Raw genomic sequence first — 24,091 nt, forward strand, 5'->3', positions numbered from 1 at the left:
TGTCTAAAAATGCGTCTCTTTCTGCTCCTTGAGTTCATCCCACACCTGTCTGGAAGTTGGTAACACGCATCATCATAGGCCGTCTGGAGAGCTTGTTGGCCGTTGTTCGGATTAGTCTTGCAGCACAATGATATTCCATTGTATTTATACACTACAATCTGGTCAGCCACTCTCCAACGGGTGGGCAACCCCCTTAATTTGTAGTCTTTTCTTTTAATCCCTCCCTCAGGATCAGGACACTGGTTTGTTTGCAGCCCTCCAGTATTATCCTTCTTTAAGCCCCATTGCCCAGTCTCTGCCTGCTTTCCTGTTGAGCTAGATGTATTTCTACACCAGCCACTTTGCGTATAAATTGTTCAGTCTAGATAAGAGTGAGGTTCATCCTATGTCTATTCTTCCCTACCCCTTCCTCCATGTATGTGTACACTATTTCTTAAGCACTCCAATTTTGAAAAATATCAAGTTCCTCCTTTTTCCTCCCCCCCCTTTCTACACTAATATGTTTATTTCTTTACTTTCCCTTCTTTTTGCCCTTTTAAAACCTTCAGAACAGAACCAGTCTATCCCCAGGTCCTCTGTTTTTCTTAATTAAATTCCTCAATGAAAATGTTAAAGAGACACTGGTTTCTTCTTCCTCATTCAAATGTTAGACTTTCAGTCATCTTATAGTCCTTTCCAATTGAGCAAATATAGTCTAGGTTTCTCTTGAGTCTTGTCAAAGGTTGAACTTGAACCCAGCTCTTTTTTATTCTTTTCACTGTGCCATTGTGTCTCCAAGATTAAATATTTAAAATTTAATTAATAATATGGTAGTTCCCAGAGTAACTTAGTGTTTGTCCATAGCCTCAGGCTGGGGCTTTATGTGCTTCTAGAACATATAGGCTGGTCCAGAAAAAGGTATTTTTCCATCCATGTAGACTCTAAGCTGCTTTGCATTAGGTGAGAATTCTAATCTGGGGAATTTTTATTCCAAACAAGACAGAGGTTATGAAGGAGAGCGTTGCAGATATGAGGGATAAACTGGGCAGAGGTACAGAACTGTAAGATAGAATGTCGTGGAGTGGGAACACATAGCCCACTTTGTTGTAGCATAGAGTGCATTACCCACCCTCATGCCAGGAAGCCAGACAGAATAGGAGCTAGATACCAGTGCCATGCCAGCTGTTTTCAGTCCTCATTTAGATCTGCCAAAGTCTTGATGGATGACTGTGATCCTTCCTGTGGGATGTCCTAGCCACAGGTCATTGAATTGATCTCCTAAACTTCCCGTTCTGACCAAAGCTCTCAGTTGATTTACAGTTCAGTATGCAAGAAGTGAAGAAGAAGCAGAAAAGGCTGTTACTTTTCATGACTCTCCAAGTCTGTGGGATAAAATACCCAGATATCAATAGCCATCTGTTCCAGATGCCATGGCAGGGAGAGGTGGTATAAACTTCAGAAGATTGTGGGGGGCTCTGGGTAATTTTCTAAAACAGGACATGGATATTTCCTTTATCTTTGTGTTTGTGTAATATTTCTGGAATGGATTTGTTGGTCATGGTCACACTGACCCTTTCTTTCTCACTCTGTGGAGTATGGCCATGTGAGAATTATGTGCCTCTACAATCCCATACTGAAGAGCTCGATCCTTGCTCCCTCATTACCTCTTTGTCAAGCTCCTCTGCTAATTATCTAGACCAAGAATGTAGAGTTAAATTAATAAATGATGACACATTTTTTGCCTAAACATAATTCTAAGCAAATTTTTTTTTTACTCACTAAAAGCAAACTAGGAAAAAAGCTTTTTTGGGGGGAAAAGATCCTTTAACACTTTTTTTTAAAAAGCACTGTTGTTTTTTGTCCTTCAATATAAAAATATATGTCCTCAGACTACTTCAGGTTATGATTTGGTTTGCAGATACCGCTAACTTCTGTGGACCCATGTGAAACAGCTCTCCCTAGATCAAATGGAAAACTTAATTCCTCAAAGTGAGAGACTAGCCAGAATTAACATAGCAGCTTTTAGACCAAACAGTTTCTATAGGTGCTTTGGTACCTTTTGGAAATACTAATAGCATACATAGACAGATTCTGTATTAAGGGAAAAAGTAGGGAAAAAAATTTTATAGAATGGAGTTTCAGAAATTTAGTCACTGACCTTTTGACTAGGATAGATAAATTCATCCTGTGAACTCCATTGGTCCTTTGGCCTCAAAAGTCACATAATATAGGAAAATATCAAGGTTCGGCAACTTTTGTGCTGAGGGGAAGATTATTGGCAGAAAAGAGTGGGTTGTCAATATCCAGGAAACAAAGGGAGAAGAAAAAGTAGCCCTAGAAATAAGATTTTTAAAGAGAAACTGAAGAAATAGGAATATGCAACTGAGGTGGTATAGTACCCCAAGAGATTTGCTGTTGTTGAAACAAAATTCTGAGTATCTGGTTTTATGTTCCTTTTTCATTTGTATTTTCTTGTGTGCCTATTCTTAAAGTATCTTAGAAGTGCAGACTTTTCATAGTCCTATAACACTGGCTGATAAATGATAACAAAGTTAAATGAGGTAGATGATCAGAACCAGTAGCCCAGGATTAAGCCTTCCATGGGTACAAGTGGTCAGAAGCAAGCCATAGGTATAGAAACCAAAAAGTCCAGGCAGAAAGTGAGTCTGTGAGGTCAGCTGATTGGAGCAAGCCTAGTTACTAGGAAGTCCAAGTAGAGATATGGGATAGTCATGATCTCTGATGGTGATAGGTCAGACATCTGGGAATCCAGAAGGCAGTGCAAAGATGAACTAGTTCAGGGCATCATTTGTCAGGACAAGGGTCTAGCTCCAAGGGTGCAGAGGAAAGAATCTGCCCTGACCGGCTGTGAAATGAGCAAAGGGCCAGGATTCAAAGGTCAAGTACAGCAAAGCAGAGGTACTAAATATCAGAAATGCAGGAATAAGCCTCATTCTGGGACAAAAATGACTTGCCCTCTGGAGTTTTTATACTCCCTGCAACTAGAGGTGCTTACAAGAAGTCATTGAAACTACCTAAGAATGCAGAAGCTGTGTGACTGCAGACTTTCTGTGATTACCATAGAGATAGGACAATTAAGGCTACAGAAGTATACTTAAGTCTTCTGCATGTCTCTCTTTTAAAAATTACCTCTTTTTTTGTCATTTGTTTTCCCATCACATCTACTACTAAATATATCTTTCACTCTTCCCTACCCACTAAGCTATCCCTTGTTAGAAAGATTTAAAAAGAAAGAGGGGGAAAAAAAGCAGTTCAGAGGAGGGGAGAAGGGAATATATATCACTGTGTGCCAAGTACTGTACTGTTTTACTGATACCTATTTCATTTGATCTCACAACAACCCTGAGGGGTAAGTGCTAGTACTTTCCCATTTTGTGGTCAAAACTAGTTAAGTGTCTGAGGCCAAATTTGAACTCGAGTTTTCCTGACTCCAAGCCTAACACTTCATCTATTTAAATCGATCGTGTCTGACAGTATATTTATTAATCCAAATGCATAGTCCCCCACCTCAAAAAAGGAAGGGAGTGAATTTTCTCAACTCTTTTTAGGGACCAAACTTCATCATTATAATTATACAGCATTGAATTTCTTTTTTGTTGTTATTTTTTCTGTTTATATAAATTTTGTCACTGTGTACATTGTTTTTCTGGTTCTACCTACTTGCATCAGTTCATAAAGTCTTCCCGTCTTTCTCTAAACTTGTCACATCCATCATTTCTTAGAGTACAGGAACATCGACAGAATAGTAGACTCAAAGCCATCAGGGACCTTAGGGGCTGCCGGTCCAGTCCCTTTATTTTGGAGATAAGGAAATGGGCCCAGTGAAGATGAAGTGATTGCCCAGCTCATTCACCTTCAATGACCCTCTACCATTTGTTTAATCATCCTTTCTTCACTTGGGAGAATATCTACTTTATTCCCAGTTGTCTGCCACTGCCAAAGGGCTGCTGTGTAATTGCGGTGCAGAAGGGCCCTTACTGTCTGTCTCTGATGCCCTTCCCATCCATGCCTGACAGGGAGATCTGGGTCGGAGGGCATCTCAGAGGAGGAGATCATAACCAGCCTGCTGTGGAAAGTGAGGAGCATTCTGTTTTGTTTCATTCACCACAAAATTATGAACATTCTTCTCCTGGAATCTTGGTTTTGTTGCTGAAAACTTGTCCAATCAGATAGCAATGACTACATTTTGTATCTGTCAGCATAAATGGGTTTTAAGTATTAGCAAACATGCAGTTTGGAAAATGAAGCTTTTGGCATGGAAGCAACTGGGAATACATGTCACCAGCGCTGATATTTTGAGCTTCAAGGCAATCTTGCACCTGAGAAGAGCTTTTAGGCTTTGTCAGGGTAGGCAGTCCACATAAATCCCTTGTCATAGTGAAGGTTCACAAGCGTCCATACTCTCATGGGCCTTATCCTTCATAGTGACTTATCTTACCTTGGGCAGACAACCAATTTCTCTGGTATTACACCTCCATCCTAATCCTCTTCCCCTCTATGCCCTTGCCTGACCCAGTCTTAACTTATCTCAACTCATCTTTTCTATTCCCTCCTTCCCCCAGCCCCACACAGTGAGACAAACACAGGAGCCAGTTTTGACAATGGCTGTCCCTTGCTCTCACTGGATTCTTGCCCCTTTGCTAGACAGTGAAAGCAAACAAACCCTACATCCTTGACAGGAGGCAGGATTTGCTAAGCTGATTTGAGTCATAAATAAAAAAGTGCTCTCTGTAATAGGACACCAGCAAAGTTCATCAGTTTGGGGAAGAGCAGAGGGGGAGGAAAGGCTCTCTGCCGTTCTTTTCCTCTTCCTAAGTCTTACCTCAAGGGTAGTTTTTGGTTGTCCTCAACATCACAGCCATTGCTTTCCTCGTCATTTGACTGTCCCTTGAGATTAGTGAGGCTGGGCTTGGGTCTGTGCAGGACAGCAGGGTCCTTTTTGTAGCCTGTGGCTGGCAGATGACATCCACTCAGCTCTACCTATTTTTGGTCTTCCAGTCCACAAGCACCACAGCCCCAGGTCCCCGAGGCTGCCTGGGCAGACGAGGGAAGCGTCGTTTATCACCTGACAGATGAAGACTTTGACAAGTTTGTGAAGGAGCACTCTTCTGTCCTCATCATGTTCCATGCCCCATGTGAGTGGAATGCTTTTCTTCCCCCAACTCTTCACCCCCTCCCCTAGGACCACCTCAGCTTGAATCTAAACGTGGCTTCTGAAATTTTCAGCCTTTCATAATAGTCGTCATACAGAAGTCTTTATTAATTGTGCATAGCACTATACCGAGTTCTTCTCTTCAAAGATAATTATGCAATTATACTCTCACAGTAGAAGCTCAAAAAGAATTAACTGAGTTAGGAATTATGAGTGAGTTCCCCCCTGTCCCTCTTCCTGTTCACTCAACATGTACTCTGGAAATGCAAAGCCATTTCAGTGCCAAACATGAAGAAAGGGAATATGATGCCAACAGAAATCATATAATACATTCTTGTAATTATTGGATAGCTTTGAATTAGCTTCAGAAACTTGTGAACTTGTGTGAGCACTCGTAGGCCCGTGCTGGTCCTTGGGACAGGAGAAGGGATTAACTGACCGGGTAGTGCTTCCTGGAACAGAGAGCTCTTAGAGGAAGCCTCAAAGGAAAGGGCAGCATGGGACCTCTGTGAGGATTCCTCCCTAGAACCAGAGTGGACTTTTTGGACCACAGGTACATAAAGTAGTCTGAATGCCATCTTCTCTTTCCACCCTGATCTCTCTCCCATGTCTCTGTAAATAACCTGAACCAGCAAGTGATGGATGAGAGAGAACAAAAGAGATTTTAAAACATGAGAAATAACTCCTGGGAAGGAGAAAGGGATCCCACACTGGCAGATAGCAGTGGGGAAGGTGCCTCCTGCTGGAGATAACTTATGTAAGACTTGAAGGTGGAAGCCCCAGAGCAGGTAACATGTTTTCCTATCAGGAAAAAAGCCTCAGTCAGGGAATCACTGAACACGAGGAGGGCCAGGTAATGAAATAGGATAACCTTAAAAACTCTGGAATAAACACTTGAATTTGATGCTGGAAATCTCTGGAATCTTCTTCTGTTATCTTTGCACAGGAGAGAGGAGATTGATGCCTTGAGAAAAAAATGTTCACTATTGTATGTGAGGCAGATGGTATACCAGAAAGAATGGACTAGGACAAAGGGTCAGTGCCTTAAGGTAGGGGTGGGGGTGGGGGTGGAGGGTGGGGGGAACAAACAAACAAAACAGAAAAGCCTGGCATGGTGGGCATTCTGTCAACCTCTTACATACTTCTTATTCAGGAGCTCTCTCCGGCATCCCCCAGAGCCAGCTCATTAGGACAGAGAGGCAGCATTACAGTCACCTCGCTGGCTAAAAAGTTCTCTCCAGGCCATTCTCATACATGCTGATGGAAGCAAGTTTAGGAGCAATTTACTTCCCCATAGCTGGAGGAAAATGGTCCCTCCCTGCTCCTTTCCCTCCTCCCCCTCCCCCACCCCATCACCTACGCCAGCAGTAAAGACAGAGGACAGCAGGTCCTTGACTATTTCTAGCTTGGGAAGCTCTATAAGACTTGTCTGCTTCAATCTGTCTCCCCACAATCCTGTTCCATCTCTGAAGAAAGCCCAACACTCAAGTAAAGGTCAGAAATCATAGAATTCTGTTCTGCAGATAAAGCCCAGCAACATTTCTGCACGTGCTTAAAACCAGCTGTGTTGTGTACATGTAACACACCTGGGGAAGGAGAGAGGGCTTGGTGGTGTATTTGCATGTATGTACATATGAGATTCCTTACATAAAAATTGTAAATTGTTGTAAAATTCTAAGTTCTAGGGCTACAAATTGGTGAGAGTAAATTTTATATCTCTCTTCACAATATTATTGCATTCATATTAACACTTCCGGTTGAGAAATAAATATTTTTGTGTCCTTCTTCCTTTGGCCGTCTTGGGCATTTGCATATCACTGCAGCAACTGATATTTGCCCTGTACTTGAGGACAGGCAGCTTGACTCCCATCCTTTTTTTTCCCAGTATAGTCATCTCATCTTAGATCATAGAGGTGAAGTCCTGCACTAATTAGGCAAAGAGGAATAGAGATCATTTCTCTGACATGATATATGGCACAATCCGTTGGTTGCCCTATAAATCATCATCCATAGGTATTTATTCAGCACTCTGATTCCAAATCAGGTGTTCTTTCCACTCTCCTGCACCCACGGTGTGGATTGATTTCTCTTTGGTTAGCAGAGTGGGAGGGAGCAAGGCTGACTAGCAGAACTGTTTGACCTGCCTGCTAAAGAGCCCATGGGGTGGCCATGACCCTCCCTTAATTAATCCTCTCCAAATATTCCCTTGCATCTTCTCCATCAAGAAAAATAATTATTTAACTGGAAAGGGTAAAACTAACATGCTTAAGGAATAGGAAACCCTCATAGGTAAATAAAGAGTAAAATGACACTTAGTTCCTTTAAATGATTTTGTGTCCTCAGCCCAGGAAATCCCATTCCAGGGTGCAAAGAGTGCAAGGAAGAACTACTGCCAGTAATCTTTGGAAAATCATGGCCAACAGGGGAGGTGCCAGTAGGTTAGAGGTGAGAGAGCACAGGCTGCAAGAATGCAGCCCAGGAACTTGCTGTCCATCCCCAGCACATTTGCAGCCCAGGTTATCAAACAGCATGTGAGCAGCTGGGGAAGGTGGGAATCTGAGGTCAAGTCAGGCTCTCAAAAGAACCTCATTACCCCCTTTTGACTGGGAGATCAGGCAGTGTTGTAGATGTAATGTGTCTGGATTTCCCCAAGGCATTTGATAGAAGGTCATGTGACATATGAATAAATAAGGGGACACACACACACACACACACGCACACACACACACACGCACACACACACACAGATCGCCTCATAAAAATGATAGAAAAAGATGGGCTAACAGACACTGTGGCTCCCTGAATTCATAGCTGTTGAACAGCCATCCATACTTGATCTGTGTGAACCTAAAAGTTGGTCTCTCCATGGTTATGTCCCAGTACTCTGTCCTGTCCAACATTTTTATTGATGACATGGAAAAAAATAGAAGAGGCTTATCAAATTTGCAAATGACACAAAGCTGGGAGAAGTACCTTATATGATAGAATTAGTGTCTGTAGCAGTCTTGACAATCATAACGGATAGGGCAAAACTAACAAGATTAAATTGAAAAGGGATATAAGTGAAGTCCTGCATTTAGGTTAAAAACCTCAATTGATTCAATTAAGGCAGGGGAGTCCTGTCATAACTGTGGTACATGTGAAAAGATTTGCAGCTGTTAACTGAGTGCAAAGTAGGTGTGACATCACACTGACATGAGTGCCAAAAATAGCTAACACAGTCTCTTAGGCTATATTAATGGAAATGGTCTGATCATACAGAGGGAGGAAATCGTCCCATGGTGCCCAGCAATTTTTATTCCAAATCTAGATTATTATATTCAGATATGAGTACCACATTTTAAGACAAACTGAAGAGTGACCAGGATGGTAAAGAATCTGTTAACCATAGTCAGTCAGTGATCAGTCAACAAGCATTTATTAAATGCTTACTGTGTGCCAGCCATGGTGCTTAGTGCTAAGGATATAAAGAAAGGTTAAAGCACGGTCCCTGCTCTTAAGGAGTTCGCATTTTGGTGAGGGAGACAACATGAAAATAATTCTGTGTTTATAAAATATATGCAGTGCAAATGGATGGCAGTTTCACTAGGAAAGCACTTCTGCAGAAAGTGGGATTTGAGCTGAGACTTGAAGGTCAAAGTGAAGCAGGGGAGCACTTGATGGATGGGGTCAGCCAGGACAAAGGCACACAGGTGGGTGGTGGGATCCCAGCAAGAAGGTTAGTGTGTGTGCATCCCAGAGTAAAAATAGGATGGGGCCCAGTGTGAAGGACTCTAAAATCCAAGCAGATGTATTATATTTGATCACAGAAGCAATAAGGAAGCACTGGAGTTGATTGGGGTGGGGAGGAATGTAGCAAAATGTATACTTTAGGATGATCCCTTGGGCAGCTGAGTGGAAGACAGATTGGAGTCAGGAGAGCCTCAGGGCTGGGAGACCAACAAGAAGGCTCTAGTCATAGTCCAGGCTTGTAGGAGAGAGGTGTGGAGCTTGAAAGGACAGGACTTGGCAACAGATTGGATGTGTGGGATGAGTGAAGCTGCTGAGGCTGTGAGTCAGGGTAACTGGGAGGATGATGGTGTCCTCGACAATCCTATGGAACATTAGAAGAGGGTAAGGTTTGGGAGCAAAGATAATGAGCCCTATTTTGGACATGTTAAGTTTGAAAGACGTTAGGTCAAGATATGTAGGTTTGGAAAACATCTTCATAGACATGATAATTGAACCCATGGGAACTCATGAGATCACCGTGCAAGATAGTACAGACAGCAAAAAGAAGAGGGTCTGGGACACAACCTCAGGTAACACCCACAGTTAGTCAGCCTCTTCTGGATAAAGATTCAGAAAAGGAGACTGACAAGACGGGTCAGAAAGAAGAAAGCAACTGGGAAAAGAGAGTGACCCACAGCATCGAAGGCTGCAGAGTTCGAGGAGGACGAGGACAGAGAAGAGTCTTGGCAGTTGCCAAGAGATCATTGGTAACTTTGGAGAGCACAGTTTCAGCCAAATGATGAGGTCAGAAGCCAGACTGCAGAAAGTTTAGAATTGAGTAAGAAGAGGGAAAGTGGAGGCACCAATTGTAGACAGCCTTCTCATGGAGTTTATCTAAGAAGAGGATTAAAGATATGGGACGATAGTGGGGAGGGTAGGATCAGGAGGGGTTATTTTTTGAGGATGGGGCTGACATGGGCACGTTTGTAGGCAGCAGAGAAGCTAGTAGACAGGGAGAGATCGGATTGAAGATCAGTGGTAGAGTGGGGATGGTTGAGGGGGCAGTCTGCTGAAGGTAATGAGACAGAATGATCTCAAGGTTACATGTAGAAAGGTTTACCTTGGCAAGGAGAAGGGCTGTCTTTCATGTCAGAGAGCTAGTTGAAGGAACTGTTTAGCCTAAAAAAGAGGAGTCCCATTAGCTTTCTTTAAAGGGCCATCACATGGAATTGAAGGTAGACTTTCGTTAAGGATTGCTCCAGTGGGAAAACTAAAAAAAAATGTGTAGAAATTATAAGGAAGCTGGTTTCAGTTTGACATAAGAGAACTTACTAACCCTGATGGGATGATAATGGATGATATGGAGAAAACAGAATGATTTGGCTCTTAATTTAATTGGCTTCTGTTTTTGCTAATAAAGTGAATGATCACTGACATGAGCAAGTTAGAACAAAAATGGCTAACAAGGAAATTAAACCCAAGGGTAAGTGAGGAGATGACGGGAGAGCACTTAGCTGTTCTTACTGTGTTTAAGTCATAAGGCTTGGACAAACCATATCTCAGGTCCTGAAAGAACAGGTAGAACTCAGTACCAGAGAATGAGAGTTGGAAGGGCACTAAGACCTCGTTGAATCCACTCCTCACCTGAACAGAATCTTCTCTTAAATCCCCAAGGAGTGATCATCTGGCCTCTGCTTGGAGGCATCCAGTGACAGGGAATTTGGGGCCCAGTATGAAAGCTTATTCCACTTTTGGACAGCTCTAATTCTTAGGAAGTTTTCTTTTACATTGGGCCAGGTTTTCTTTTCTGAAAGTTCTTCCCCATAGCTCGTAATTCTTTACCCTGGAGCTAAACAAGACAAATTTAATCTTTCTTCCAAAATAAAGCCCTGCAAAATTCTTGAAGACAGTTCTCATGTCATCCCCTGTCTCCCCTAAGTCTTTTCGATTTATTCCTTTGAAAAATTCATCTTATTAGATTTGTCCCATCATTCTAGCCTGTCAGGATCTCTTTGGATCTTGATTATTCCATCTAGTATGTCAGCTATCCCTCCCAGCATCGTAACATCTGCAAATTTGATTAACTTGCTATCTGTGTCTTCATCCAAGTCATTGATAAAAATATTAAACAGAACAGGGCCAAAATTATATCCCTGGGACATTCCAGGGGAGACCTCCCTCCAGGCTGACTGTTATTTGGGCCTTGCCCAACTAGTTTAAAATCCATTCAGTTGTACTACATCTATCACACACCATCTTATCCACAAAGATAGAAACAGAAACTTTTTAAAATGGTTTGCTGAAATCTGAATAAAGAGTCTCTATAGCATCCTCCTGATCTACCAGTATAACTCTGGTTAAAAAGAAAAGAGATTAGTCTGGCCTGACCTGGTATTGATGAAGCTATACTGGCTCTTAGAAATCATTTCCCATTCTAAATGCCCACAAGCCATCCCTTTAAATATATTCTTAATTTTGCCAGGACTCAAAGTCAATCCTGTGTGGTTTAAAGAATGTATCTTCTTCCCTTTCTTAAAAAATCAGGACAATATTTACTTGGCTTAAATCCTGCCTCAGCCCTCTGCTCTCTTTGAGATTACAGCCCAGAACTCAGATTTATTCATTCTTTCAGGACCTGAGATATAGTTTGTTCAAGCCTTTTGACTTAAACACAGTAAGAACAGCTAAGTGCTCTCCCACCATCTCCTCACTTACCTTGGGTTTAATTTCCTTGTTAGCCATTTTTGTTCTAACTTGCTCACGTCAGTGATCATTCACCTTGTTAGCAAAAGCAAAAGCCAATTAAGAGCCAAATCATTCTGTTTTCTCCATATCATCCATTATCATCCCATCAGGGTGCAAGCCGTTTTCAGGGCTGCTCATCCATCTTTGCTGTCCACCTATCATCCAACTTTCACTTGTGGCTCCAAGAAGCTGTAGCATGCATGGCATGAACCCACTGAAAGTTTCATTCTGTTGACAGAACCTTCAAGAATCTGGGGTCACCTCTACCTTCCAGTAAGCCAGTAGAAAAAGAGAAATTGTAAATTCAGTAAATAAGCTTGCCAGCAGATGTGTCCATGTACTGAGTGGTGGGGAGCTGGGGGTATTGAGGGAATGTGGACAGCTGCCAGGCCTCCTTGGGAGAATTCCACTATGATGCTCTCCCTGGCTGAATCAGACCAAGTTCTTTCTTTTCCCCATTTCAAAGTCAGTACCCCCTTCCCGTCCCTTTTTGCACAGCTGAGTCATTCTGACTCCCACTGTATGTAGTTAAATGAAGAATGAAAAATCATTTATTAAATGATTATTATATGCCAGGGATTCTGCTAAGCACTGGAGAATAACGTAAAGACAAGATAGTCCCTGCCCTCAAGGAAGGTACATTCTAACTAGGGAAGGACAGCACATATTGGAAATAGTGACCAGTGAAGAGTATTTTGTTCAGTGAAGTCAAAGAAAATGATGACTGGACTCATAGAACAAATGATTGACGTGTCCCAGAAATGGTAGTGTTGATTACTGGTTTTAAAGCTAGAGTTGCTATTTTATTCATGTGTGGTAGTACACACAGGAAATAGCTAATGAACTGTGGGTAGGGAGTTGGAAGGTTGGGGGCGGGGGTGACAGTCCATCCCACACCAGTCCCCATTAGCCTGGCCAAGAGGAGGAATTATGTCTGGCAGTGGGATGGGAAGGGAGTGCAAAGAGTGGGTATGTGAGGAAATGACCCCTTCTTTGTCGTTGGTGGGAATGTATCTCTGTATGTAGAGAGGTTTAAACTCATAAGGCACCTTGGGTGAACCTCTTCTTGGTTCAGGGTGACTTGACCATATGATTTTGGGAAATGGGGTGGTTCTTACAGTACAGTTGTAATATATTTATCCCATCCTGGTCTCAGTCTCCATACCAGGCCACCTATAGCTCCAGCCTCCATCTCCTAACAGAAATCAAAGTTCCCACCAACATGACTCTGGGCTCTGCTGATCAAATATGTGTTTTATAAATATTAATTTAGAGCAGTGGGAAAGCTAGTTTGAGAGAGCGCAGGCTAGAAGGAGAGAGGGCAAGAGATTATCGCAGTGATTCAGACAAGAGGTGATAAGGTTCTATTTTAGGGTAAAGTATGTGAGTAAAGAGAAGGGGATTGATGCAAGAGATGCTAATTCTGTATCCAAAATAAAACTTGGCAACTCACTGGAGGGTTTGAGTGGGGGTGGGGCAAAGTGAGAGGGGAAGAAAGGTTAAGTATGACTCCAAGCTTGTAAACCTGTGTGACTTTCTACAGGAGGGTGGTCCTCTCATTGTGAAGATGAGAAAACAGGTTGAGAAATAAGTAATCTACTCTTGGCCACAAAGCTAGTAAGGGCCATCTCCAGTTGTTCTGATCTGTATCTGCCCACTGGACCCAGATGACTCCAGAGGGGAAAGTGAGGCTGGTGACTTTGCACAGCCCTCCCTCACTGTAATCCAGTTCACTCAGATATCATGGCATCACCTCGCTGATGTCATGGTCCTCTTCCAGAACGAAGGACAAACAACAGTAACAAGTATGAAAGGCAAGATTTGGACTCAGATATTCCTGCCATTCAGGCTTCAGAAAGACCCCATTCAGCCAGAACCTTCTAAAGTTCTGGAAGCCAACACAGTAAGCACTCATTAGGTCCTGACAGCTAATTGTAATTTATTGGATCCAAAGGAACTGAAGAGCCTGGAACTAAGTAGGAGGTTGACATTCCTACCACAAAAGGAGGAGTGCATTAAAGGAATTGATTCAGGGTTTCTGTGCTGAGCCAGGAAAGTCGAGTGAGAGCACTTAGGCAGATTATAAAACCCCCAACAAGGAAGCTTGACAATAAAACTTAATGGCCTATCAAATCGTAATCACTAGGGCATTAAAAAGCATCGGTGAAGTGGGTTCCCCTCTCCCTGCATGTAATGCTTCATAACTAGATATCCCACAGCCTTTAAGGACATGGGATTCCCAAAGTCCAGTGCCCTGTGTAGCCATATTGGCAAGAGGATTTTTAAAATTCATTTTTTATTCAGAACTTACAATAAAATAAGCCTTTCCATATATACTGTAGAATAGGGGAGGATTGTATGGGAAACTAAGATATATTCTATAGAACTTGCTTTTTTCCTTAAGCATATATTCCGCATAAACTTTCAAAGCTATCTTGCTTGTCTGTGATTCCATTATGCCTTTTTTCTATTCTCTTCATATTTTGTTGTGGGGGCAAGGGATTGCCCTTCTCTCACCCCCTCCTATTGGAGAACAAAAAAGAAAAACAAAACCCTTACAACAAATAAATACAGTCAAGGAAAACAAACTCCTATATTGGCCATGTCCTGTAAAGGGATCTTTCATTCACCTCTCTCCAGTGGTGGGTAGCACTCTGGAATTGTAGTTGGCAATTTCGTCAATCAGAGCTCTTAAATCCTTCAAAGTTGTTTTTCTCTACAGTGTTGTTGTTGTTGTTATATAAATTGTCTCCTGATTTTGCTTACTTAACTGCTCATTTCATACAGTTCTTGCAAGGTTTTTTCCTGAAACTGTCCATTTTTATCATTTCTTATAGCACAATAATATTCCATTACATTAATATACCATAATTTGGTAAGCCTTTTCCCAATTGATGAGTGCCCTCATAGTTTACAATTCTTTACTACTACAAAAGAGCTCCTATAAATATTTTTGTACACATTGGGTTTTTCCTCTTTTATGTTTTTGGGATGTAGACCAATGGTAATGCTGGGTCAAAGGATATGCGGAGTTTAATGACTTCATAGATATAGTTCCATATTGCTTTCCAGAATGACTCATCGATTCATAGCTCTACCAACAATGCATTAATTTTTGGTGATAGGATTGTAATATGTTTTCATCCCCCCTCCCCAGGACCAGCACACTATAGGGAGGAAAGAAAGAGCCCTTCAGCTTTTCCTCTCATCACCTCTGGGTCAGCATCTTCATTGACTTGTCATCCATTCATTGGAAACTTTGTTTGCAGAAGTTTATAGATCAGCTACCACTTCTTTTGTTTAAAGAGTCAGACTCAAGGTGACTTGGGGTAACTTCTAAATCAGAGAAAAGGAAACTGAGATAATCTAAGGCTTTGGTAATACTCCTATACACGTTATTTTGAGCACTGTATGTAAAGGAGGCAGGGGCCAGGAGAATGTACAAAAACAGTAACTGACTTCTCTGTCATTTAGGTTAAATCAAACACTTTAAGCCATTTGGGGTTTATGAAAGCATATAAGACATAGTCCTTGCCCTCCAAGAGTTCACAGTCTTTTGGGAGGAAAGGGCAAGACCTACCCACACGAAAAGTTAAATAATACAAGTCAAAAATAGAAGGACAGTTGCAAGGCAAATTTGTGATTATCTGCTAAATGAAGGATTAGAGAATGAGTTCCAAGAGTTGAGAAGCAAGAGGTCCCCAGGTCTTTAATGCTCCGGGAATTGCTACATGAAAAGGGGGGGGGGTTTGAGCTGGGCCTTGAAAGATGGCAGAGGAATTGTTTCTTTCTTTGTATCCCCAGCAGCCAGCGTAATGATTGACTTGTAGTGGGCACTAGATGAGTATTTGTTCATTCATTGATTGATAGGATTCAGATAGCTGGAAAGAAGTGGAGGAGGCATTCCAAATTGATGAAACCTGTATGAACTCAGGCAGGAATGAATTATGATATATTAGAAAACATATTAGACCAATGTAGTTTAAGCTTCAGATTCCTTTAGGAGTATAGTGTAGATAAGGCAAGAAAGAGAGACTGGGGCCAAAATATGGAGACCCTTGAATGGCAGGCTGAGGAATAACAGGCTTTATCTTGTCAGAAACAGGGTTGAAGATTTCTGTACAAGGAAGTGATAGAGGAAGATTGATTTGGGAGCAGTCTGTAGGATGAGACCATAGATTAATGCTTAGAGGAAACACAGAGGTCATCTAGTCCCGGCCTGTCATTCTATAGATGAGGAAGATGAGATCCAGAGAAGTTGAGACTTAGTACAGTTCACACAATTATAGAGAAAGGATTCACATCCATGTCTTCTGATTCCAAATTCAGCCATACAGGGGAGAGACTGGAAACAGAGATAAATTAGGACAGTTTTACAATATTCTAGGCATAAGGGCAAAAATTTAGGTAGCTGAAATAAGAATGAAAAGGAAAGCATAAGCATGAGACATTTTGTAGGAACAAGTCATTAGAATTTTGGTGACTGGCTATTGGGAACAAAGGAAAAGCCTCTGAGACAGGATGACTAGAAGAATGATGGGCTATTAACAAAAGAAGGGAAGCTGGAGAGGGAGCCAGCTTTGGGGGAGACAGACACTAATGAAGTTAGTTTTAGATGTAGAGTTTAAGATTTTGGGGGAGACAGACACTAATGAAGTTACTTTTAGATGTAGAGTTTAAGGTTTCCAACAAGCAAGGCTTCCAACTAGAAATTTCCAGTAGACAATAAGCTATGCCTGTAAATAAAAATAAAGCAGCAGATGCCCCGTGATGAAAATGGCCAGTCCCTCATTGTTTCTCTCTCCACCCTGACTGAGTGCTGCATTTAACTGGCCTGCCAAAGAGGAGCTGGTGAAGTACCCATTCAAGCTGTATCTGGGAGCGAGAAAATTGGGCAGAACTCCCTCCTGCCAATCATTCTCCTCCCCTTACACAGTCAGATCCCCATCGGAAGCACTGGAATCAACCTCTGGCCACACAGTTTAATGATTTCTTTTCATATATCAAGTTGATGTTGGCAGTTGCTGTATATTGTTAGACTTTCTCAGAACCAGCCGGCACCAAGGGCTTTGTCACTCATCCTTCATGGTGTTGTGCACACATGGGTGACAGTGGGGAAAGGGGAAGCTGCGGAATCTCCCTTTCTATAGTTTTCTTAAAGCAAGAAGGATTCTTTTGTCTCCTATCTGGGTTCAGTATTAGGCACACCATCAGGAGAAAAGACTCAATAACTTCTAAGGGGGCTCTGTTGGTCTCAGAGTAGCCACTGATCATGGCCGACCCTTTTAACGTAGCCTATCTGTTCTCTTATGGATATTTTAAAACTTATTTTGGGAAAATGATGGGATCTGATTCTGTTTCCATTTAATGAACTATCAATAAAGATTCCTTTATTCTAACAGGTAACCTTTTATTTATGAATACCTTGCTTAAGAATAGCAGATTAAGTAATAATAATAGCTCACATTTATACACATCCATACCTTTGCTGGGGGAAGGGCTTTCCCCACTCTTTGACTTGAGTAATATAAGAATCATTGTCTCCATTTTATAGATGAGAAAACTGAGACTTGCTTACAGTCACACAGCTACTAAATGTCAGAGTGAGAACTTGAACTCTTATACTATATACTAACACTAACCCACTATTCTTTCCACTGTATCACGTATGAAAGCATAAAGATGTAACTTTTCAAATGTAGATGTGGTGATATAAAAAATTAACAAATTAACAACTTCTGAGGTCCCTTCCTACTCAAATAGTCTGTAATTTTAATGTTCCTTACTCTTATTTCAATCTTAGCATATAGTAAGCACCCAACAAATGTTTTTTTCATTCATTCCTATCCCTGTCCTGAGGTTCCCCGATACCACTGCCAGCAGAGGGAAATGTATCCCTGGTATCCAAAGTTGAAAACAGAATGCATTTCCTCAAAGAAATAGCATTTGAGTAAGTTGAAATGGCACTATTAATACATTCTATACTTTGAGTACTTGATGGAGTAAATGGGTTTTTGTAGACTGTGTGGGGTCCTAAAGCAAAGCATTATCTGAATAAGCAAATTCATTCCAGGTTGCAAATAGCCTACTTTACAAACTACTATGTAGACATAAATTTCCAGGAAATTATGCTCTTAGTAACTTTCAATAGACTGTCATCTTGATTTACCCTGTGGTATTTGTTCTGTCCATAAAATGTCCTCTTGCCCTTCTGTAAGGTAAATACCTTCTGGAATCTTCCCCATTCCATATAGATTCTCTTCTAGTCCTTTATTCTCTTTTTCTGATATTCCCACCCACCCCCACCCCCACTTGTTAAGGCACCAGGTATGTTTAGGAATATGCTAGAGGCAGTTTTGGCTTCCATTAGAGACAGGATTTTCTTCTCTCTTTTCACCTTCAAAATAGTAGAGATGATCTTTTTGTACCCTAGCTAATGATTTTGAAAGCTATACACCTTTCTCTTCCCCTTTAATATACAGTGGAAAGAGCATTGACATTGGCATCATGGGACCTGGGTTTTGATCCCAGCTCTACAATTTATTGTATAACCTTGGGCCTCAATTTCCTCATCCACAGAATAAAAGGATTGGACTAGGTGACATCTAAATTTGTCTCCAGCCCTAGACCTATAGCTATGATCTTATGGACCCTCTTGATTGTATTGGGGGGGGGACCCAAGTCCTTGTCTGAAACCAACCATTTCTGCCTAATATTTAATGTTCATTTTCTGTCCCTGGAGAGTCATGACAGAGAGGTGGTTAGGGGAAGTACAGGGAGGTGTAAAGTGGATAAACTGGTCTCCTGCCCTCTTCTGCTTTGTCAGAGCTGCCACGGTGCTCATCATGGGCTTATATGGCACTAGACAGTCCTTCAGGCAGGCTTATTTAGTGTGATCAGTTTTCCTAAACCCTTTAGAACAGAGATGTTTCCCCAACAATCTTTGCTGCAAATGGCAGGTCCTTGAAATATCTCTTTCAGGATGCCTTTCCAGATTAGGCTTGCCCAGCTTTGGTCACCCAGGTCATCCCAACTTTTCCAAACACTTTTAATTAGCAGTAATTCTTTCTGTCCTTGTTTGTCTCTACGTATATCATACGTGTGCTTTTTTCTCTGAAAGATTCCAGGGCATCTTTGCATAGCCTGTTAGACCAGGAACTTCCCAAGAGGCAGCTACTATACTTGGAGATAAAACCCTGGGGTTCAGGTCCCAGCTCTGTGGACTAGTTACATGGATTGAAGGCAAGTCAACTTCCTCTTCAGAAATGAAGGTTTTGTCATAGCAGTCAGTGGCCCTTTCCCAGCGATAGCCTTGTGTCATTCATTCTCTATGCATTAAAGTCTGTGATCAAGAGCAGAAACCTTGTTATCCCAATTATAGTGAGAAGTTCCTGAGGTACCTTGTCTCTGTGAGATGGGGATCTCCACAGTGTCCAAGCCCAGCTCTCCCCTGGAGTGGACACCTTGCTTTTCAGCATCCTGGCTTCTTCCTCTCCCACATTGGCTCTGATGTCTATTTCAGCTGTTACACCCTGTGTTGATGGCCTAGGAGCATTCCTGTCACTTGGCCCTGTTTGGGAAGAGGCATGGTTTTGGTGCTACCAGGAATTCAGAAAACCCCTGAGGGTTTTTTTCCATCTGTGCCAGCCTTGGCTGAGTGCCAGTATCTGTAGATTGGCCATGCATTTTTGATACCCTAAAGATTTCTGCCCCACTGGTTTGTCAGTAGGAGGAATTTAATAATGAGCCATTAGAAACTGGGTGACTCATTTGGCTTCCTGATTTCCCCCGTGTTAGGAATATTTTGTCCTTGATGAGGGTGAGACTCCTTGGATGACCTTGTTACCATTGAACTGTCCTGTTCCCAGAGAAGGTGAATTAAGGTGGGGATGAGAGCTATTAATAGCTTTTCTGCTTTTATAATAAGCTTTATAGTTTACACATTTTTTCCATATCCATTATCTCAGTTTAACCCTACAACGTAGGCAGAGCAGGGCTTATCTTCCTGTGGTGAAAGAAAAAATGCAAAGAAGTCTCATAACCTGGAGGTGGGACTGGCAGGAGTTAATTCAGCTCACCTGAGCCTCATTAAGCACCTCCTCTGCCCTAGATGATGGGTATGAAGATAAAAGAGATATCTCTATTCCACTGGGGCCAAATCACGTGTGTGTGTGTGTGTGTGTGTGTGTGTGCAGATAAATAAACACAAAATATCTACAGAACAATTCGTCTAGGAGATTACTAATAATTGGTGGGATCAAGAACGCATTCTGTGTTGGGAAGGAAATGGACATGTTACAGAGGAAAAGGAGGCAGTGGTCTTTAAATCAAAGTCAGATGTTCAGAAAAGTCCGTGTGTGTGTGTGTGTGTGTGTGTGTGTGTGTGTGTGTGTGTGTGTGTGTTTTGTTTTTAGTGGGTTAATCTTGGTACATGGGGTTTGTTTTGTTTTGTTTTTTAATGAGCTATAGTGAATTACTTCTTAGAAATGTAGGGTCTGAGATAGTGAGGTGGCACCGTGCATAGAGTGATGGGCCTGCAGTCAGGAGGTTCTTGTTGGTCAGTTGTTTCCATCGGGTCCTACTTTGTGACCCATTTGGGGTTTTCTTGACAAAGATGCTGGAGTGGTTTGCCATTTCCTTCATGAGGAAACTGAGGCAAACATGGTTAAGCAACTTGACCAGGATCATATAGATAGTAATTATCTGAGGCCATATTTTAACTCATGAAGATGAGTCTTCCTGACTCTTGGTCCAGCACTCTCTCCACTTCACCAAGTTGCTGAGTTCAAATCCAGCCTCATATACTTACTAGCTGTGTTACCTTGGGTGAATCACTTAACCTCTGTTGAGAGAGAGAAAGAGGGAAAGGGAAATAGAGAGGGAGGGAGAGAGAGAGAGAGAGAGAGAAAGAAATGAATGTAGGGTCCTCCTCATTACGTCAAGGAAATATCAATCTTACGCGGTAGCAAATTTTGTCCTGAGCATGTGAATTACTTTCTGAATTTCCATATCACCAGCTTTCCATATTGTAAGCATAGCAAGCAACCTGTGTGCTTCACAGCTGTGACTGCTTATGACACCTTATTTCAGCTCTACCAACTAAACAGCAATAAAGTACTCATTATCAAAATAAAAGCAGTTCACAGATCGTTACCACATAGCAGTATAAAAAAACACATTAAATGTTCATTAATGATTTCTGACCACCTTCAGATATAGTAAAAAGGCAAAGTAAGTGCAATATCTTTGGGATTGGTAAGATACTCCTTTTTACACATAACAGATTCCATACCATTGTGTAGGTATTTGAGGTGTGAAGATATATTTTCTTGCCAAAAACCAAAAGTTTGAGTTTATAAAGATGGCTTTTGGGGCTTTTCAGTAGTTCTATCTCTTTGTCTCTTACCCCTATTCAAAGTTTCCCCTGAGAACATCAGAATTTAGATCATGTTTGGGTCTCTACAAAAAAAGGAAAAGGGCCCGTAGCTCCAGCAGAAGTATTCAGACTAACAAGACATTAAAAGTAGGACAGGCTTTATTTACCCTAACCAAAAAATGCAAAGGACTTACACTAGAGTAAACATAAACATTTAAGAAAACTTTTCCTCTCCAGTGGGTACCACCGCCCCTGGGATCTGTATAGCCTTTTAGATTTAGATTATGTGTTCCCCTGGGTTGAGATATCTCTTTAAGGGAAAAGAATTTGGATCACTAGTGAGTTAGCTTCCCTCCCTGAGCCTGCACAGGCCATATACCTCACAGTAACAGCAAAGGGCAGGGTTTGGGTTTTGCTTGTCCCTTATGACTGTGCTTACTGCTTCCCAATTCCCACTTGGTCCAGAAACTCAGTGTCTGGATCTGGGAAGCATGGTCCAGGAGCTCCTCTGTTGCACGGGGCTCCCTGGAAGGGACCTGCCCGTGGATGTGCAGGCTTCCCTCCAAGGCCCAATGCCTGTGTCCAGCCAACTTCTCTTTCTGTAGCCTCCCAGTTCTTCTGCTCAGTGCTGCTTTGTTTTTGCTCTCTTTTTTAAAGGCCGAGTCCAAAGTGCATAGGTATAAGACCTAACCATCATATGCTCAATTGATTATCCACTGTGGGATGTCAATGGAGCAACCCAGGACAAGGTGGAGAATTAGCCTCATAGGAGATATCACCTTGCTTGAGCAATGTCCTTATTGGTGGGCTATGAAGACATTTATATCATATGTAGAGAGTCATCACGCATTCTGCCGCAATGGCAGAATAAAGGACTGTATCCATAGGGCAACAAGGTACAAGACAATGCCAAGTCATACCCACTGTATTTTTATTTGGGGGCTATATGAATTCTCTTCCCCAAATCTTTCAAGTCTCTGTGTCACAGACTTCTTCCTGTATCATTCAGTGCCATAGGAACAGAAGAGTTCTTTTACTCACTTCATCCCAGAGTCTTGGGACTTGGACTAGACAAGTTGTATTTCTTAGTATTGGTGCCCCCTTCTTTCTTCCTTTGCCACCAGGAACAGGAAGGTTGGCTTTATGTCTAGGGCAGGCCGTGGGAATAGGGGAGGTTTGAGCTAAGGACTCAGGACCTGTCCCTCCTCTGTTTTTTTTACAGGGTGCGGACATTGTAAGAAGATGAAGCCTGAGTTTGAGAGCGCAGCTGAGGCCCTCCATGGAGCAGCTGATGTAAGTGCCTTTTTTCTCCCCTCCCCTTTTCTCCCCCTAACCCTTTTCTCTAAGAAACCGGCAATAAATGGAATCACAAAAGCAGCTTCTCCCAATAGATTATTTAGTTGTTTTCATATTCTTTTGCTTTCTTTAGTGCTCCTCATCCAGAGTACATTGCGTTAGCCACGTATGGTCTCTTGGGAAAGCGAAGAACAAACACCATGTCTGACCTGGAAACGTAATGACCAAATGTTCCCTTATTCTTCTGGATACCTGAGTTACCTTGGTCCTGGAATTTAAATCCCAAGAGGCCTTCCTTTTGTCCTATAGGGCCTTCAAGCTTAGGGACAGGTTCCATCTTCTTTTAGTAGAGTGGATTTAAAAGTTTCATCTGGATGTCTTATTTAGAAGCGATGGGGACAATGATGTGACATATTCATACTTTCAGTGGCACACGAGAGTCTGCCTGACGAGTGACTCTCCAGAGAGCCGTGCATGCACTGGTTATGTGCTCTTGTGGGGGAGAATCATCTGTCATTTTAGCAGCCCTGTGCCTGATACTTTGACCCATAATTTTCTCTTTCCCTATTCCAGAGTCCAGGTGTCCTTGCAGCCGTTGATGCCACTGTTAACAAGGCTACTGCAGAACGATATCAGATCTCAGGGTTCCCCACACTGAAATATTTTAAAGATGGAGAAGAAAAGTATACCTTGCCACAGCTTAGAACAAAGAAGAAGATTATTGAATGGATGCAGAAGTAAGTTTGTGATATTGAGATTATATCCAGACTTCTGGCACTTAGCGACTGGTGATTGCCTTGGGGGAAAGAAATATGTCATAGAGCTCAGTTTCATCAGCTGAGGGCTCTCTTCATCTAAGATGGATTTTAATTCCAGAATCCAAAAGCCATATAGTTTGTTGATAATGCTTCCTAATGCATTGAGTTACTCTTATCCCCTTTGAATGAGATTTTCAAAATCTTAGTAAAGTACTTGCATGTATTTCCCAAAGGTCCTTTCATTTAATCTCCTTAGTCCCAGGATACATTTCTTTACTTCATTTTTTTTTTCTCTGAATAAAGGTAGGAAAATGAGGTGCTTGAAATAGAAGAGCCAGTGTGCTGATTGGTCCATGGTTTCAGAACTGATCTGATTGACAGGACCCAGAGTTTAAAATGTGAATTGTGAGGATCCTAGGACAAAATGGAAGTATAGAAATAAAAGGAGGGGCAGCTAGGTGGTGCAGTGGATAGAGCACCAGCCCTGAAGTCAGGAGGACCTGAGTTCAAATCCAGCCTCAGACCAAACACTTGACATTTACTAGTCATGTGTCCCTGGGCAAGTCACTTAACCCCAACTGCCCAAAATAAATAAATAATAAAATAATAAATAAAATTTAAAAAAGAAATAATCGGAGACCCTGATGCGGTTGCCAGATTTCTTTTTCTCAGCTAAGAATTTTAGGGTCTGTGATTCTCTAAGACTTGTTTGCACAATTTCCCAGGGAATAATTATGCCATACGTATAATTGTACTGACAGGCAGATTGAAGGCAGGAATGGGCAGAGTTCCTCTGGCATGCTGGAGGTCCCGAATCAGCAAAGACCCTAATCAGCCTCTCAGACCCCTTCTTCTCTTCCCAAACACATATGACTCAAGCATAACCCATTTCCAGCACTAGGAGACATTGGTGGGTATGGAAGAAAGAGGAGATATGGTTTCTCCCCATGGAGTGCTCTTAATGCGAGACTGCATTGTCCTTGCCATCAGTGACTCTGCTTTCTCATGGACCAGGCTAGAAAGATATTAAGGAGAGAAGACTCAAAAGGCCCT

At 42.0% G+C, this 24,091-nt stretch overlaps 1 protein-coding gene across 1 annotated transcript in view; it reads left to right on the forward strand.

Moving 5' to 3' along the window:
* Window positions 1–24,091, forward strand: part of PDIA5 (protein disulfide isomerase family A member 5) — a 167,148-nt gene that overhangs the window by 113,100 nt on the left and 29,957 nt on the right. The window contains exons 11-13 of the mRNA XM_020985963.2: window positions 4,999–5,135; window positions 22,207–22,277; window positions 22,854–23,017. Of these exons, the coding sequence (XP_020841622.1) occupies window positions 4,999–5,135; window positions 22,207–22,277; window positions 22,854–23,017 (372 nt within the window). The remainder of the gene's footprint in view (window positions 1–4,998; window positions 5,136–22,206; window positions 22,278–22,853; window positions 23,018–24,091) is intronic.

The sequence above is a fragment of the Phascolarctos cinereus genome, unplaced genomic scaffold (assembly GCF_003287225.1).
Source record: "Phascolarctos cinereus isolate Bilbo 61053 unplaced genomic scaffold, phaCin_HiC Scaffold_726;HRSCAF=1367, whole genome shotgun sequence".
NCBI lineage: Eukaryota > Metazoa > Chordata > Mammalia > Diprotodontia > Phascolarctidae > Phascolarctos > Phascolarctos cinereus.